The 17,618-nt window shown below is 44.2% G+C and overlaps 2 protein-coding genes across 2 annotated transcripts in view; one reads left to right on the top strand and one right to left on the bottom strand.

Moving 5' to 3' along the window:
- The window catches only part of LOC135898650 (uncharacterized), a 195,732-nt gene that overhangs the window by 165,161 nt on the left and 12,953 nt on the right, over positions 1–17,618 (bottom strand). The window lies entirely within an intron of this gene.
- Positions 1–17,618, top strand: part of LOC135898599 (uncharacterized) — a 36,900-nt gene that overhangs the window by 13,579 nt on the left and 5,703 nt on the right. The window contains exon 3 of the mRNA XM_065427646.2: positions 10,359–10,554. Coding sequence (XP_065283718.1) covers positions 10,359–10,554 — 196 coding nt within the window. The remainder of the gene's footprint in view (positions 1–10,358; positions 10,555–17,618) is intronic.

The raw sequence follows: 17,618 nt of genomic DNA, 5'->3' as shown, positions 1-17,618 counted from the left end.
TTAATTTGTACTAGAAATTTGAATGTACTGCTATTCATAGGGAGATTTATGTAGATTTGAATTGTCATTGGTTTTTGTGTAGCTGGCGTTTAGTTATGTCCTACATAGTGGCAATATATTTTTATGGGCACTTGTGTGTAAAAGTTTCGCAAATGGTTTCATGCTGTATCTTATTTAGCTAGGTGTATACCGCAAAGTGGCGATACCTATCCAAACAGCTTGTACAATTACTGGAATTATGCAAAAAATATTAGGCCACTTTAAATAATTTTTAGATTGCAATTTCAATTAGATACTGGTATTCTGCTTATAATGAAGAGTATGTGTGCCAAATTTAATTTGTATAGGACAATTATAAAGCACGAGGTTATTCTCATGCTATTGTGAGAAAAAAATTATTGAAGTATTCTCAATAACTTTAGTAGCAGGCCTGCCTGCCTGCCTACTAATCTTGCATACTTCTAGTAACTTTACGTGCTGTTTGAATAGATATCGGCACCTGGCAGTCTACAGGGAGCTGAGTTAGCTGCAGCACATTGCTTTTTTGTGAAAATTTAATACACAAGAAAGTGCCCGCAAATATCACTATGTATTTTGCCGTTGTATAGGACATAACTCAAGAAGCAGCTAAACAAAAATTAATGGAATATATGAAATCTGCATGAAGAACTCTACAATTGGCTCTCTTTTGAAACCTCTAGTACAAATAATAAAAATATTTCGAGTAATATTCAATCAGCAAAACGTTCCCCTTGCTACAGTGACCTACAACATAGCGACGCAAAGCTTAAGGCAAGTCCTCTTGTCGAAGCGAATATGGGCTGTCTTCCCAAGGGCTTCTGTTAAAAACGGTGAATTTTCCTGCATTTACCAGAAGTGCAATACTAAAATGTTTGTGAATGTGCGATTGGTATTGGCACACTAACAGAAAAAAAGACAGTTCTGTGAAATGTAGACTTGAGACGTGACTTTGTAGGACATTTAAATTTTGACTCCATATATTTGTGTTTTGTACTGAGTGTTTCACCGGTGACTGCCACTAATTATTGAACATAACTGCTTCATGACAGTGCGACAATTTTCACTAACATAAATTTTAGCTGTGGCAGGCATTAGAATTACAGTACTCAATAACGTCTACTTTGTAAGAACTCAGCTAGCACCAGTTCTGAGATACATATACTCAAAAAGTAATGATCAAATAGATTTCTTTTCCACACAGAATTGTCCTACAAGGATTACAGAAGGCTTTTTGGCAAAGTAATATCCGAAAGGGCAAAGCATGTTCCACCAAGTATGGTGACAAATATTTCAAAGCTGCCAGTCTGAGGACTCCTACAAACTAACAATACCTTCAGCACTGACTAGCTTCAATAATGGGATGTCAGTGTTTTGCTAAAATTGATGAAACTTCAATTATTGGGATCTTGTTTAAGAATACATATGTAATTAACATTCAGTTCTAATCTCTGTCACTTTTGTAAATATTTCCCAATTATCTTTTCAGGCTACAATTTTTGGTAATAATGGTATTCATTGCAGAACAAGCTAGTACATGGCATTTAATAAAGAAGGTACTGGTCATTGTAGATTTTCTGTCTTCAGCATTTGTTCTGTTCCACAGCTGTTTCTTGAAATCTGAAATGATGTACCCATCACTTTGTTAGCGATCAACAGGGAAATCTGTTAGTGTGTTTTGTTTAAAATGGAGCTGATCAACCCAATAGTTAGGCTATTTCGTAATTATAATTTACAATGATAATAGTACAGGACCATAAGAACAGACTGATGCTGAGTAACAGCTGCGCCCAGCTACATCCACGCAGCTTTGCCACACAATGTGCATGTGTTCAGAAGAGCCAAATGCCCCAGAGAGAAAGCAACAGTAACTAATTGTTCGTCATCTTGTACAAGCAGATTATGCGCTAGATGTAAATCATGCTCAGTAAATACATAAGTCAGTCATGTGAGGTGTTTCACTTTTGGTTGCAAGTTGAAACTTATTGCAATCTTGGTTGTTTTTATTTTGTTTCCTTTGTGAGCATGAGTGACTTAGTTGCCTTGGCACATATTATCAAAACTGTTTCTTCATCACTGGGAATCACAAAATTTGAATTACACATAAAATTTCCAGTTACTGATATGGTAGACTTCGAAGTTAATTCTCTTATCTACCAAGTAGTTTTATCATTCATTGAAACATATCCATGCAATGCACAATGGGAACCCAAATTATAAATATCTGTTCTTGCTTTCTACCCTGCTCTACAACATTATGAAGATACAAAGCAAAACTATAAGTTTACAATTGTCCCCCATAACCTGAGTTTCGCTTAGAATTTGAAAAACAAAATTGACATCCTGCTATAGTGTGAGAGTTGCTTTGGGCACCAAGTGAACTGCGTAGCACCTGTGCTAGAGTACACAACAAAGAAGAAAATCGCACCAGATTGCAATGGCAGTGATAAGTTAAGAACAGATGTTTTATTTCACGCACCATTAATGTGGCTTATCATCTCCTCCTGTTTTGTGGGAACGCATACATTGGGAAGACAATTTTTTGCACCAATCTTACCTTAGTGGGACACTTGAGAAAGGTAGAAATCAAGAACAGGTATTCACACTTTGTTGCCCACAGTGTATTTATTATCTGAATGTGTTTCACTCTACAAAAGACTACTGTGGTAGATAATCATAAAGACCAAGACAAAAGAATTAAAAGAAGTATGTGTCAGTTATCCTTCCATGGATCTCCCATGTTTATAGAAACACTTCTTTCTGCATATGTGCGAAAGTGTAGGGAAGCATTACATAACTAAGTCATGCTTTCCAAGTTAAAAATCGGAATAAGGACGATCACAAGAACATTGTATGAGTGATTTGTAAATGTGGCATCTAATGGAACTTATTTACGTATGTGCTGAGGGTACATTACAGCCAGTGCATAATCTGTCTGCTCTTAAAGGATAGCTTGTGATGAGTAAAAGAAGCCTTCCTCACATTTTCCTCTTGGTTTCTTTTGGACCTCGGTGCACCATGTGTATTGTTACAGCTGCATGCATGCAGCTGGGTATAGTTTATGTGTTCTGCTACTTCCCTTGTCGTCATTATTCATGTGCTATCTTTGCCGTAACAAAATACAGCTACCTGTGCTACATATTTTGTCAGCGTGTTTGCATTATGGCAAGTTTTGTATTAAAGGTTATTGCAATCTGCGAAATTGTCTGTCAGCTATTATACTTCGTCTTGAAAAGTATGTTTGTCAACATAAATAAACAATTAGTATAAATTTTGCTTTATTTATTTGTGTGATATTATCTGTTGTGAAGCTTTTATACACTGTTGCATGTTGTATGCCAATAAATTGATGCACAACTTTTTAATGTGGTATTTTTCAGATCAATTTTCAGCTGATGCTAACACGCACAAGTTGTGGGGGAAAAGTGCCAACAAGAGTGCCATAAGGTAAGACAGCTGTTCTTACTGTTAGATTGGATTATCAATTGCCAACCAGTTGTTTTCAGCAAGCATAGTATAACGCATAGATTATGTAATCTAAGTTGGAATATTGTTTTTATTCCACTTGATTATCTGGGTCTCCTTTGTACATAAGTGCGGCCTTCTATATTTGTTATGTGTAGCTTACTTGCTTAAAATGTTAAATCATAAGTTCTAAATAAAAACACGTCTCGAAGAACAGTGAAATACTTATAAACTAATGTCAAAACTTATAAATGTTTTGACATTAGAGACCTGTGCAGTGCTGAATTGAACTTCTACATGAGTTACATAATATTTTGGGGTCTCATTATGGTTCTGAGTTGCATTGCAGTGTCATGCATATGCACCTGCAGGCTACATATTGGATGTTTATTTAAGACTGTTTTGCTTGGTTGGCTATTGATTCCAGTTTAATAGTAATGAGAACTGTCTTGCTTTCATGGTGATTCTGTGCTGACTAATACATTTGAATTTTCCTGAAGACAACAAAGGGTGATGAAATGTTAACATTTTGTTGCTAACCTGCCACGTCCTTTTTGGAAAGCTTGCTATGGGTTCTTTCTTATATGTTGTCTTTTCACAGTAGCCATCTTGCGAACTAGCCATAGTCGTGTGTACTTACAGCAAAAGTTGGTGACACATTTTGAAAAGCGGCTCGACACTGCCATCCGAGAGTCAAACGACTTACATGGATTAGTTATTTTACTCCATTTACAAGAGTCCTGCACCACGCACTAAGGGTAACTTGACACACACTGCTGGAGTCATCAGACTCATCAAGAATAGTTGTCCGAATCCTTCAGCAGTGGTCATGTCACCCTTTTATTTTGGGTCGTTCGACTCATTTAGAATTGGTAACGGACTCCCTCAGCACTAGTCTTGTAACCCTTTTGAGAGGGTATAGGCGACTATTACAACAGAGTGTGCATGACTATTGTGTGCGGAGTCACGCAAACACCTTGTATTGAGCAAGGATAGTCTCGGGACTCTCTGCCGAAAGAGAGTTCGGGTGTCTCCCACAAAGTGTGTCGTATACGTGGCGAGTCCAGACTCTCCGAAAAGAGTAAGAGGTACTCTTTTTTTTCTTAGTGTGAGGGCACCAGTCAAGATGACGCACGCGTCCCACCATCCGCGCGTCAATTGCGCCTGAAATCGCGCCATGCGGTTCCACCTTAACACAGTGAAATGCAGCCAGTTGCCGTGTACCATAGTGATCCCAAGGCAATAATTACAATGGTCGCGCAACAAATGGTGATAGCCGCGCTCTTTCAGTAAATGTCTCTTTATTCGCCCAATACTAAACTCATATTAGTCAAATTCAACATCGCAAATCCCCCCAACATAGGAAAACCCGAACATTGCAAAACCAACCACAGCGCCAGCTTCGATGGACTTCTCTTTTCACAGGGTGGAAGGGCTCTGAACTTTTTTTCGCGGAAGGAGCCTGGACAACGGGGGAGTGGAAGCGATAATCGGCTCCACTGCCCTGCGGCGGGACAGATAATCCCCCCATCGTCGTGCAGGCTCCTATCAAAACAAACGGCCGGCTGACCTATGACCATGTTACCGGCCGTGTCAACCGTCTGACACCAGGCGCTTTCTCACATTCCTCCACCGAGTTGTAAAGGACACCTTTCTTCTCGGTACTATACCCTCGCTGCTAACATACCCTCGGTCGTTGCCTCGTACGCCCGCCTTACCTCCTCTCTCTTTAGAAGAACCCTACTTATATATACTGTGCTGAGGAAAGAGTATCTCTCCTTGAATAAGAGAAGTCAACTTGCCGAAATGTTGACTCCTGCCTTTACCTTGTTTTCGTTCTGCTCACTGTCTTCAATTTCCATCTCCCGCCTTCCCCGTGTTTTCCCTATTTATTGTTGAGTCAAGCATCCTAAATGTCTTCATAAAACTTATTGAATCACCGGCACAAATTGAATGAATATGTTACTACGCGTCCTGTAAAAAGCGTTGGTGCCTTCATCAGAGCGGTCGTCTGTATACTGACCTGAGCCGCAATCAGATTACCTTGCATGCGCTGACGGCACGCGCATTTATCCTTTGATGTCTTTCCCTTGCTCTCCTTTTCCCCGTTCCCCCTCTCAGTTTCGTATATATACGCTCCGAGACCGAAGCAATAAAGAATCATGCCCCAACCTTCGAACGGCATGTTGTCGTATACAGTAAGACACGCCACGTGTGTCGTAAATATGTAAGAATTTCACTCAGAAGTAAAATGGAGGTACTTTAGTAAACAGACTGTTCAATTTACCCTGATCTATTCCTTGCTGATACTGTGCAGAAACGACAAAAATAAGCCTCGCACACAAATGTGTAGGCCGTGACTGAAGGAGGTAATCGGAAAGGTCCGTTGTGAAACCCAATGATGACGTGTAGACGAGACGCAGGACAACTCCAGTAAGCCCGCTGAGGAGCCAAGATCCTACTCTTAGAGGGGAACAAAAGCCAGCAATGGTAGCCAAACAATAGACTGTCTAGCATGCTTTTAGGGCATGGGTAGAAAGGCCGGAAAGCACGCGTTAGTTGAGAACCACTGGCAGAAGGACCAGGCAGGTAACCGGCTGCAGATGATCAATCGGTGGGAGAACGATGATGACGAGCTCGTCAAAGAAGTGTCGAGGCTGTATGTTGACGCTGTTGTTATCCAGGTGCAAGTTTATTGTAGGAAGTCGCGGAAAATTCGGAGGAGGTAACGACTTGCAGGCCACCGCTGCAAAGGTGGTGTGAGTATTGTCGCAGACATGGTAGGACAGCTAGATCGGTGCGCCATATGCTGCGGCCAGCACCGTGACGATGCTTTGCGAAAGGCTTTGCAGAAATACCGTCCAATAGGATGCTGCTCCCTCAATATGGTCACCGGGGGATTGTCGGATGCTCCGCCGGAGCCGCGATGCCGTCTTGCACTTATCTACTCAGCAGTAACCAGCCCCTCCCGCTTGCTGCACACGAGCTTAGCTTTGCAGTTACTGGCTCCCTTCTTCAAGAGGACTACGGGGGCCATAGGCGTCTTTCTTCCTTTGTTTCTTTCCTTTAGAGAGGAGACAATATATTGGGAAGTGGTTTCTTGACGACGGTTCGTCGGTACACTGACATTAATTCAAAGGCACCGCCTCCCTGTTTGTGTAGGCCATTGATACCGTTGTGGGGGTGCTGAATTGCAGCTGATGTGAATTTCAAACTAGCTTGTAGAGCGGGTCTAAGGTCGTTATTATTTAGGGAAAGAATCTAGCGTAAAAATTCACGAGTCCCAAGAAAGCCTTCAGTTCGGAGACGCCAAGGGGGGTTGGAGCCTTCGATATGACTTTCACTTTATCCTTCGTGAGATAAATGCAGACCGTCAATTTCGTGACCTAGGTAGTGCACACGGTGTTTTAAAAATTTACATTAATCGGCGTTGGCCCATATGCCATGCTTCCGTAATCTCTGTAGCACCTGTTTGGTGCATCTCATGCACTCGTGTTTGGTGTTCCCTGCTGTGAGGACATCATCGACATAACACGCTGTGTCCTCCAAGCCGGCCAAGGCCTGATCCATTACCGACGGCGAAATGGCACGGGCGCTCCCGACACCAAAAGGTGAACGCGTGGAACCAAAAAAAGCCGAGGTGCTGCTGATGATGATGACGATGTGACACGGAAGATCACTTTCGTTTTTTGCACTTCCGTTTTGACTGGGTAGATAGCTATATTCTTGAATAAAATTGCGGAAACGTCGAAAACGCCTTCTTTGTAGTATTTTCTGCACAGTCGCTGACTGCGAGTTGTCGCTGTTGTCGAAGTGTTGTGGAGTCGACACGAAACCGAGAAGTCCTTCAGACAAGTTCGAACGTACTCCAGGAAGCTTGCCGGTGATTGATATTATTACACCGATGACAAAGCTGATGCTATTTGTGCGATGTCACTTCCCATTGATTATATAAAATATTAGATTAAAGGTTCTGAGGCTCAAATACAAACATTTTAGCATTCGCGAGCTACCCGCGCCGAGATCGGTCCCTTCCAGCGTAGCTTAGGCCTAGCGTCTACACGCCATCGGCCCGACTGGGCTCATGAATCAACAAGTCTAACAAGGATATATCACTCTATATTTCATGTTTCGCATAGATTTTCTTAAATAAACGTTTTTTATGTCTCCAATATCAGCCCAAAAACACATGAGCGCCTATGTGGCATGCTATAAAGATAGGTATATGGCCTGTCGCTGAAGCCTGCCAGCAGTAGCCTACGCTTCTCTGACGAAAATATGTGACTAGACAGACGTGCCGATTGAAACAAATCGTTAAACTAAGGAAATGTTGTATATACCTTGCTCGAAGAACAAGAAACACCGATCAAAATCGGCACTAACAGCCCACACAGCGTCCCGGATTGACGGCTCATTTAGGACATTTTTGTAAGTTAAAGTACCGATCGCAAAACAAATCAGTGTTGTGGCACTTCCGTGCATACCATTGGATGCGGACAACCTTTTCTTTCTGATAAAGGCGTGGGATTTAGTAGCGGGGTGACAGCGTATCTACCATGTCTCTTCGAGACATATCTGGGATGTCTAATTGCGGCTACGTCTGTATGACAAATTATGCATAAGTTGCCATGGCTTAGAGGTAAATTACTGAGCTCGTGATGTACAGGTTAGATGATCGAATCCTGGTAATCGAATCTTCAGTTTTTCTCCAACTTTTTATTGCTCTCAAACGCTCTCTAGCATTTTCTGCGTTAAAATAATATATACGGTAGCCAGGCACCACGTTTATTTCACTCTGGCGCTGCTTTTAGCACCGGTATCCAGGGCCTCCCAGTACACCGCAGCTGCCCAGCATGCCGCGCGCGACACTGGACCCTTAATCCGGCATAGCACAGGGTTTTGCGAGTAGTATATGAGTACTGTTATTGAGAAAATGTTATAAACCCAGGAAGTCACAATTTTATGTGCAATTAGCGACGATGGTGAAAGAAGGCACGGATTGTTCACAGAACTGCTATTATGATAGAAGCCGCCAAGCGCCTTGCAACGCTCTGGCTTGCCTTCGGGAAATGGCTAAGGATGTTCTGTTTCGCTTGCTGGGGCATGTATATCCGTGGTCTAAGAACTAGAGCATTGGGATGATGTGCTGGGGGTCCTCTGTTCAAATCTTTAGTCGGACAGTCTTAACGCGAAAGCGTTAAGGGCTCCGTATCGCATAAATTACGGCGCTGGTGGGCTTGTCCAGGAACGGAGAACTTCCTATATATTTAGGCATATGTATATGACATGCCTTGGTATACGACATGCGGTGTATGCGCGTTATGATGTCGCACCGTTCTGTCTCTAATGGTGCTCATACCTTGTCGTTCATTCTTGATGAAGTCATTCCTCGGAATTTTGAAAACGACAGCCCACGAATAAGTGTCATGAAACAAAACACCGTCAGCGCGTGCCTTTTACTTTATATATTATCCGACTTAATTATTAAACGTGCGAAACATTAATGGAAAGCTGGAAATGTTTTAATTTGTGTGGCGCTACCATGCACTACCTCCGGGATCGGTCCACGCAAGAGGCCGTGTTTTTACCAGAGAACTTGCTTTCGTGCATAGCGTTCGCCGCCAGCCTTTCCCCGGAAATGTCAGGTTACATAAGCATGAGTTGCCGGGAAGCATGAGAAGCAGTCAGTGATCTTTGGGTGCTGTCGTGTTCCACTCTTGAAGCCGAAGTTTAAGCGCCCTCCAATTTTTATTTACGTTTATTTAAGTGCTATTATACACATATCCGTTCGCAACGACGCGGTGGCCAGTAGTTCTCGTAGCACACGCCAGCCCACATATCTATGGCTGCACTATCTCGGGGACAGGCCCACGATTAAGGACGTGAAACATAATTGATACGGAAAAGTTGTAGTGCATCGCTAAGAAAGAGATTGCTCTTAAAAATAAGCGTCGCCATATTGTCGTATTCTGTACTTTTTCTCTTGATGTTGAATGCGTGCTAGCCTTCAATTTTTCTTCCTGTGCATCAATAAATGCTTACGCGAAGTCATTAATAAGCCTTTTGCGTCTACTAGAAATTCAAAATGACAGCCTGGTGGGACAGTTGGTGGTATGCATTATTTACAGAGTAGAGCAGAAGCATATGGAAGACGAAAAAAGAATAAAAGAAAAAGAGCGGAAACAACGCCGTGTCCCATCTTTCTATTTCCTCGTACATGCGCTTCCGCGCTACTGTGCAAGTAATAGTAGACATTATGCGAATGTTATATGTTAATATTGACTAGAATAAATACTCTGCCTACCATGCTTTAAAGCGTAAAAGTGCAATCGTATTCTTTCTGTATATTTGTTGCTTGCAACCACTTCTGCAGCATTGCTACAGACGCGTCCTTATAATGCGCTTAGAATCTGTTTAAATGCGCGAAGTTAACAATAAACTAGCAGAGCAGAGAGGTAAGGTATTCTTACCATCACCGCCAGTATGGTCAGGAGGAGCTGAATAAGCGGCACGATATTGTCGTTTTCTCCAGTTTTGTTCTTATTTGTTTATTGCATACAAACCTCTAATTTATCCTCGTATGTTAAATGACATGCTTAATAGAAATTATAAACGAGCCTTTCGTGGTAGACATTATGAGGATTTACAACTTTACTAATTCACAAAAATAAATATTCTGCATGTCATCCTTTAAAGCGTAGCACTGCAGTCGTGTTTTTTTGTAGTTGTTGCTTGCAAACACTTCTGCAGCATTGCTATAGACGTCTCCTTATAATACCCTCAAAATCTCTTCACATAAACGAAGTAACTGACGAACTGTCAAGTGTGGCATGCTCTAGTGCAAATAAATGAAGATATCGTTGCCTTTGTCCCAGGTACAATCAGGCGGAGCTCAGCTTTCCTGACGCTGTGTTCTACCGCTCTATGTACCTCAACCACAGACCGCGGAAGATAATGGTCCACTGTAGTCCGTGTGGATTCACTGGGCCCTACGCTCGCTTGGTTGAAGGCATTCCGTTCACTTATGTGCCGACAGTATTCCCCAAAGACGTCTTCGGCACACCTATAGATGTAAGTGAATGTCTTAGCCTCGGAGACGGACACCCTACGCAACTCATCACAGTGAATTATGCTTGGTTCTCTTCCTAGGTGCTACCTTTACATGATAACTGTAGGGATGTCCTCTATCTGACACCTAAGGATGGCTCGAGAAAGTGTAAACAATTAACATGATGTGCCTGCACTGAACCTTGGCACTGTTGTCTACTGACGACGCGGTGCACACAACAAGACGTCGAATTGTTGGTGTCTCGTTTGACTTTTTTCTTAACTTCTTTTGAGATGTTCTCTTGAATACTGTTTAATAAGCGTTCTTGCAGAATGTTTTATTTTTACAGCTAAAAAGTTTCATTCCACGTTTATGGGCCGTCCTTGCACTGTAGCAAAGCGGTCCCTATAATTAAAGTATAATAGTTACGAGGAAATAAAAAGAAAGTTTTTGCAAAAGAAAATATATGTTCGAAGTAATAGTGATACTTCTAAGAAAGTGTACTACAGCATCGTGCAAATGCTAACTTCGGATAGAAATCATTTGGTTCAGTTAAAACATTAAGGTACCGTCGTAAACGACTTCTGTACGTAAATCGTAGTACGGTGTAAATTGAAGTTTGATAAGTCGTTAGGATGTTCCTCCTAAATATAACAGTATATTCCAAGCGGTACATATTTAAAAGGTAAAGCTCCGAAGCTCCTGGCACCGACTGACAGTTGGTCAAGATAATGAGATGGTGCTCAAAGCTTTATGCAGAGCGAGATGGAGGTGTACTAGGGCTGTCTAGGACGGTTCAGTTCTCTGTGTGCCACATGTTCAAAGCTTCCAAACGAACCTTTAGGGTCTTCAAAGGCTAGCATACTTGAGCAATGCTAGCCTGCAGATGCCGAATAGACAAATTGAATTATGACTATAAATATTTCTGAGCATCGGGCAGGTTTTCTTCGCACAAATTTTGTTTGCAGAATCACATATCTGGGTTACTAGGAACAATTTACAAGAATTCTCCCAACTCTTCGGATCACTAAAAAAGTAGATTTAAAATACATGGGCTATTATGACATTGAACAATACCGAGCTCATCATAATGACACGTGAACTCGTTTATCTTTTATGGCGGAGCGCTTTTAACGTCTAAAAATTGTTATCGCTCAGCGCAGGACGCGTGTACATGTATCGGAAGTTTCTAGACTATTATCGATACTTCTATCTGCTGTCTGTTGTCACGGAACCATGTGTAATCTGAGTGCATGTATGCGCGACGCGAATGGTGTCGAGCATTGTGGAAGGGAGGCGGGTCCCAGGGGTTACTCTGGAACATTCGACGACTGATCTATAAATGCCGACGCGTTTGACCCGCTGATCAGATTCTGACGATCGTCGACTGTGTTCGCCGTTGTCGCCGTTCTTTAAGGTTCTTTAAGGGCAGCCTGTTTTTGTGGGCACAGGTTCGCCCCATAAAAGTTAGTTTTGTCTTTCGCAGTATTGCCAAGGCCGATCCAAATAGGTCGCGAAGCTTCGGGCGAAAACGGTTCAGTACAGATTGTCACCGCCATCAGCATGGAGGATTATGGGAGCAGCAATTGAAGCGCGACTATGTTTGGAGGGAACAAACATTGGGAAAGAAAAACGCGTTTTTTAATTCAAAGGACACACAGTTAGATCCATTCAACGAAAATAAAATTCCTAGACAATTTTATACATTCTTGACGAGTTAAGAAAAAACAAGTTTAGTTTTATTCTTATTATTAAATGCATTTCTTTTAAGCGCCCATCGCTACAGGGGGCGTTGACACCACTATCACTCGCAATGCAATGTACGACTTGAAATGGGCAGAAAGGCGCACTCGTATCACCTGTTGAAATACGCCCCCCTCACAATTTGTGCTTTCTTGCTTGTCGAAGTTTGTCTGAATTTGGTGACGCGGGTAGCTTCATTGCTTCTTACTCTGTTCAGTCAAAAGTAGTGAGTTACGACCGCCAGATAATTGTGTAGTTGTTTTCGTGCGACTGCGCTGGCCGACGGGCTTGGCATCCGACAATAGTATCAGCACTCTACACCTAAAGCTTTCGTCGGCCTCCAAAGAAAGTATGTTCTGTACAGGGATGCGATTTCGACAACCGTACGGCTGGCCTTTTCCTGCATCGCTTTCCACGCTGAAAGCTCGAAACGCCTATCAAGTCGAATGGCAGGGCAATTGAATATATAGCTCCAAAAGAAGAACTACAAAACAAATTTCACGCCTTCGAAAACAAAATGACGTCACTTCTGCTTTTAACGGACATGGCGTCACATTATTTTTTCTTCCACCGGAAGTGTTCCTACCACATACAGATGGTGCTAAACCCCATGGACCGCCGATGGACCGCCAGGTTTTGAACGTATGGGCTCCTATGGAAGCTTCGCTACCAACCTTGGTATTGCTACTGTGTTCTTCATAAGTCACTCCACGTGATATCTGGTAGAGGGGCTGGGTACAGCTAAGACTGCATGACTTCTCATGCAGCCTTAGCTTTCATACGTCCTTCTTCGTGATCTTGTTCAGTTGACGATAATCGACGCAGAAACGTACGGTTCCGTCCCGTCCTTTTTCTTCACTAAGACAACAGAAGACGCCCACGGGCTTTTCGACGGCTGGGTGATGTCTTCGCCCAGCATTTCGTAGACTTGTTGTCTTACAGCTTCGCGTTCTCCCGTGGAAATTTGGTAAGGACTCTGGCGGAGTGGTCGAGCGCACTCTTCGGTTATGGTGCGATGCATTGCAACTGGTGTTTGTCAAATTTTCAATGACGTCGAAAAGTATCTTTGTATCGTCGAAGCAGACTTCTGAGCTGTTGCTGCTTATTCATGGGGAGACTTGGACTTATATCGAAGTCTGGCTGGGGAACTATGGTTGTCGGTGTAGATGCGGCAAAATCCGAGAGGACAAACATTGCTGGTCTCTAGAATTGCCTCGGTATATGCGATCGTCGTGCCCTTGTTGACGTGCTTGAACCCCTGGTTGCAGTTTGTCAGCAACAACTTCGTGTTTCCTCCACGCAATAAAGCGATCCCTCTTTCGACGCAAATTTTAGTAGGCGTTGGTTGCCTTCGATGACGCCTTCTACGTCAGCAGGTGTTTCGGTGCCACTGAAATAACAATGCTCGAGCTAGGCGGGTTGCTCACTTGACCTTCGAGCACGCTCAAGGCATGGTTACTGCGATGGCTCTCCGGCGGTGTAGCTTCATCTTCCGACAGCGTTATTGACTTCGACTTCAGGTCGATGATTGCACCGTGTTGGTTCAGGAAGTCCATGTCGAGAATGACGTCTCGTGAACATTGTTGGAGGATAACGAAAGTGGAAGGGTAAGTCCGGTCATGGATGCTAATTCTTGCCTTGCAGATTCCAGTAGGCGGTATGATGTGTCCTCGGGTGGTCCGATTTCACGCGCCTTCTCATGCAGTCTTAGCTTTTTTCAACTGGGCGGCAATGGGCCCACTCATGACGGAGTAATCAGCTCATGTGTCTACTAAGGCGGTGACTATGTGGCCGTCAATGAGCACGTCGAGGTCGCTGGTTCTTTGCCTTGCGTTACAGTTAGGTCTTGGCGTCAGATCATGGCTGTGTCGCTTTTACCTTTGGATGGTATGTGGCGTCGTCAGGTGGACTTTCGTTTGAGCACTGTTTGCTTCCAGGCTTCTTTGGGACGCCAGCATGTCCTTTTGTCGTCGAGGTAGTCTTTTCGTAGTCTTCGTAGGCACGCGGAGGATCTTCGGCAGTTCGACGAACAACAACCTCAGCTCCATCGGTTGCTGCTTCTAGTTTCCCGGATATGGGCTCACGGACGGGCCCCGGGCTGGGCTATTGTATGGACGGCGCTGCGGCGACAGGTAGCGGCCTTGTGTTGGCGCAACGGGACGGTCGTCGAGGGCTCCACTGAGTCGCGGCGAGGTAGTCGGCGATGTCACGAGGGCGTTCACCTTCCCTCGGGCGCGCTGCGTTGACGGCGAAGCCTCGCAATCCCAGGTCGCGCTATGGGCATCGGCGGTACACATGGCCCGCATCGCCGCAGTGGTAGCAGAGCGGGCGGTAGTCGGGGGCGCGCCAAATGTCCGTCTTACTCGCGTAGGTGCGCTGGGTGACGGGTGGTTGTGCTGGCAGCGGCGGTGGCGACTGCCGTCGCTGCCAGCGGCGGTGTTGTGCTGGCAGCGACGGCATCTTCCAAGGAGAAGTGCACATGTCGTAGCTTATTTTCAGAAGTCTATTTGTTGAAGGTCGAGATTCTTTCGAAGGTTTCGAGCCAGGTTTCCTAATCCTCCGGCGTAGCTACGCGGAAGGTAGGTGGCTCTCTGCGCTGTTGAAATACGATGGATGAGACTGGGGCTGCCATTATGGTTGCCTAGGCCACAATCTTCTTGGTCTTCTCAGGTAGACGTCCGTCCTCCGGGTGCAGCTGTTGAAGACTGCTTGCTCGATGGTCCGGGACTACGTTGTTGTTCTCTTTGCGGTCCGGGCTTGGATCATGGCTTGTAGGGGTTGTTTGGTGCATGAACGAAAAGCACCTCCACCAGATGTCCCGTGGAATGACGTATGAAGGACACAGTAGCAATCACCGTACACAGTACCATCACTGCCACTAAGGCCCTTTCTCAAATAACACACATCGTTCATTGGCGTCGCTTTATAGGATTAACTTTTTTTTTATCTCGAAACAGCATTTGATGCTCTTATTACAATGTATCCGAAAATCAATTATTAAATTACGGTTTTCATGGGAATGTTATTGAGCTACGTTGCCATTACCATAAAAATACTATATGAGCAGGGCTAATGAATACCATCACGTCTTCTATGCGAGAGTAGCGCACCAGTGGCCTACAAGGATCCTACCTTGATCACTAATTTTCATCTCTTTATGTCAACGATTCGGCATTTATAGTGAACTCCTTTAACGTAGTGATGCACGCTGACGATACGTGATATATCATGACATCTAATAATCCGATTAACTTTAAGTGAAAGCAAACGTTGAGAGAAAATAAGGCACCTGATGCATATCAATTAACAGACAAAGTACTAAATATATATTAATAGGTGCGGTACGTTCCTCACGAGGTAAAAATCGATGAACGCTAATGAAAGAGTGATAATCAGAGAGAGAGTCTCAAACAAATAATTTCAACTAAATACCGTTCAACAATGGTAGATCAACGCTTAAACTGGCCACAGCAGATGCAACGAAGACGCTACACATTTTATGCGCCAACTCAGGCTCGCATTAATCCAACGATACAGGTGACAATGATTGAAAGCAAGATATGTTTTATTCATTGTCACCTCACATATTGCATTGTGACTTGGACTGAGCCCATACCTGTGCTCGTAACGCTGGATTCACACGGCGGGTGCGATTGCGGGCAAATCGGTCACGTGGAGTCAGACGTCAATCGGTCGACGTTGCACGTGCAGTGAGCATTCACGCGACAGAGGGTGACAGTGCGGCTGGAGCAGCCCTCGCCTGGGCAACGATGACTTCGCCCTCCGCGGTATCGCCAAGCGCCTTCTCGCGTGGACGGAGCGAGCGCCACGTGAAGCCGAGTTCGCAGGCGCCCCATCCACTACTCGCTGTGTGCAAAATGCGCACCCGTAAGGAGGAGCAGAAGGGTCAACCAGGAAGGAGTGGAGAAGGGAGCCTCAACACGCAGTCCTGGGGAGAGGGCGCGGTGCCCCAGGGAGACAAAGAAAATGGCGGAGAGCTTTGCCTCACCCGCAAGTGAAGTTCGGGCATAAAGCGCACGCCAACTTCGCTGTCGAATTTTTTTATACATATCGAGCCAAAATCCGTCGCTCCCTAGGGAGGGCTTGCATTACAGACTGGTCTGTATATCGATATAAACAAGAGCAGCTCATTATCACAGAAGATATTGAAACCTGGGTGGAGCAAATACGCGAAACACACGAAAGAGCAACGAGGGAGATTGCTACAACATCGGATATAACAGCGGTAGAGAGCCGCCTCATACATTTATGGGAAGCACGCAGAAGCCTGACGAGACGATGGAAAAGAGAAAGAAAAAATAGAAAGCTCAAAATACGTATAGCTCAACTAACACAGGAGGCTAATGCTTATGCACAAACACTAGAAAACACTATTTGGCACCAATTCTGTGAATCTCTACAAGGAACCTTACACACAAAAAATACATGGGCCATTTTGAGAAGCATGATAGATCCTGCAAGTACAAAAACAGCGACGAACCGAGATCTGCGATTACTTGAATGCGAATTTCGAGACGCTGACACCCATCTCCTAGACACACTAGAAGACATGTATATAAGAGCAAATTCCACGCAAAACAATGATACTCCCGCATAATTAGGAGGGAACAATGAGGACCTAGATGCCTCTTTATCGGTGGCAGAGGTTTTCGCGGCATTCCAAACTTTCAAGAAAAATACGGCGCCTGGACCGGACAAAATAACAAACGCCATGATTCGCAATCTTAGCCTCAATGCTTTAACAGGGCTAACAGATCTTTTTAACAAACATGTATGGACTGAAGGAGGTGAAATCCCACAGGCATGGAAGCATGCAGAGATAATTCGAATACCGAAACCAGGGAAACCGAGGGACATAAAGAACCTCCGACCCATATCCCTTACCTCATGTCTGGGTAAGCTTTTTGAAAAGGTTATACAGATGAGACTCATTAGGTACATAGAAAGCAGCAGCTTTTCCCGGCAACTATGTTCGGCTTTAGACAGCATATGTCGGTAAAGGACGTGTTTCTCCTACTGAAAGAAGAAGTATTAAACACAGAGAGAGGAAATGCAGACAGACTCATAGTGGCATTAGATATCAAAAAAGCTTTCGATACCATCTCGCACGAAAGCATTCTAATGGAACTACTGAACATGCACTGCGGACAGCGCACTTATGAATACATAAAATCCTTTCTAGACAGCCGCACAGCCACGATAGGGCTAGGATCCACCCGCTCAGCTGTTCTACAGACCCCCAAAAGAGGAACGCCACAAGGTTCAATTCTTTCACCGCTACTCCTTAATATAGGGATGAAAGGACTAGCGGTGAAACAACGAC

This window comes from Dermacentor albipictus, chromosome 8 (genome assembly GCF_038994185.2).
Source record: "Dermacentor albipictus isolate Rhodes 1998 colony chromosome 8, USDA_Dalb.pri_finalv2, whole genome shotgun sequence".
In the NCBI taxonomy this organism is placed as follows: domain Eukaryota; kingdom Metazoa; phylum Arthropoda; class Arachnida; order Ixodida; family Ixodidae; genus Dermacentor; species Dermacentor albipictus.
The sequence above is the reverse complement of the archived record's forward strand: the minus strand, read 5'-3'. Positions and strand labels throughout refer to the sequence as shown.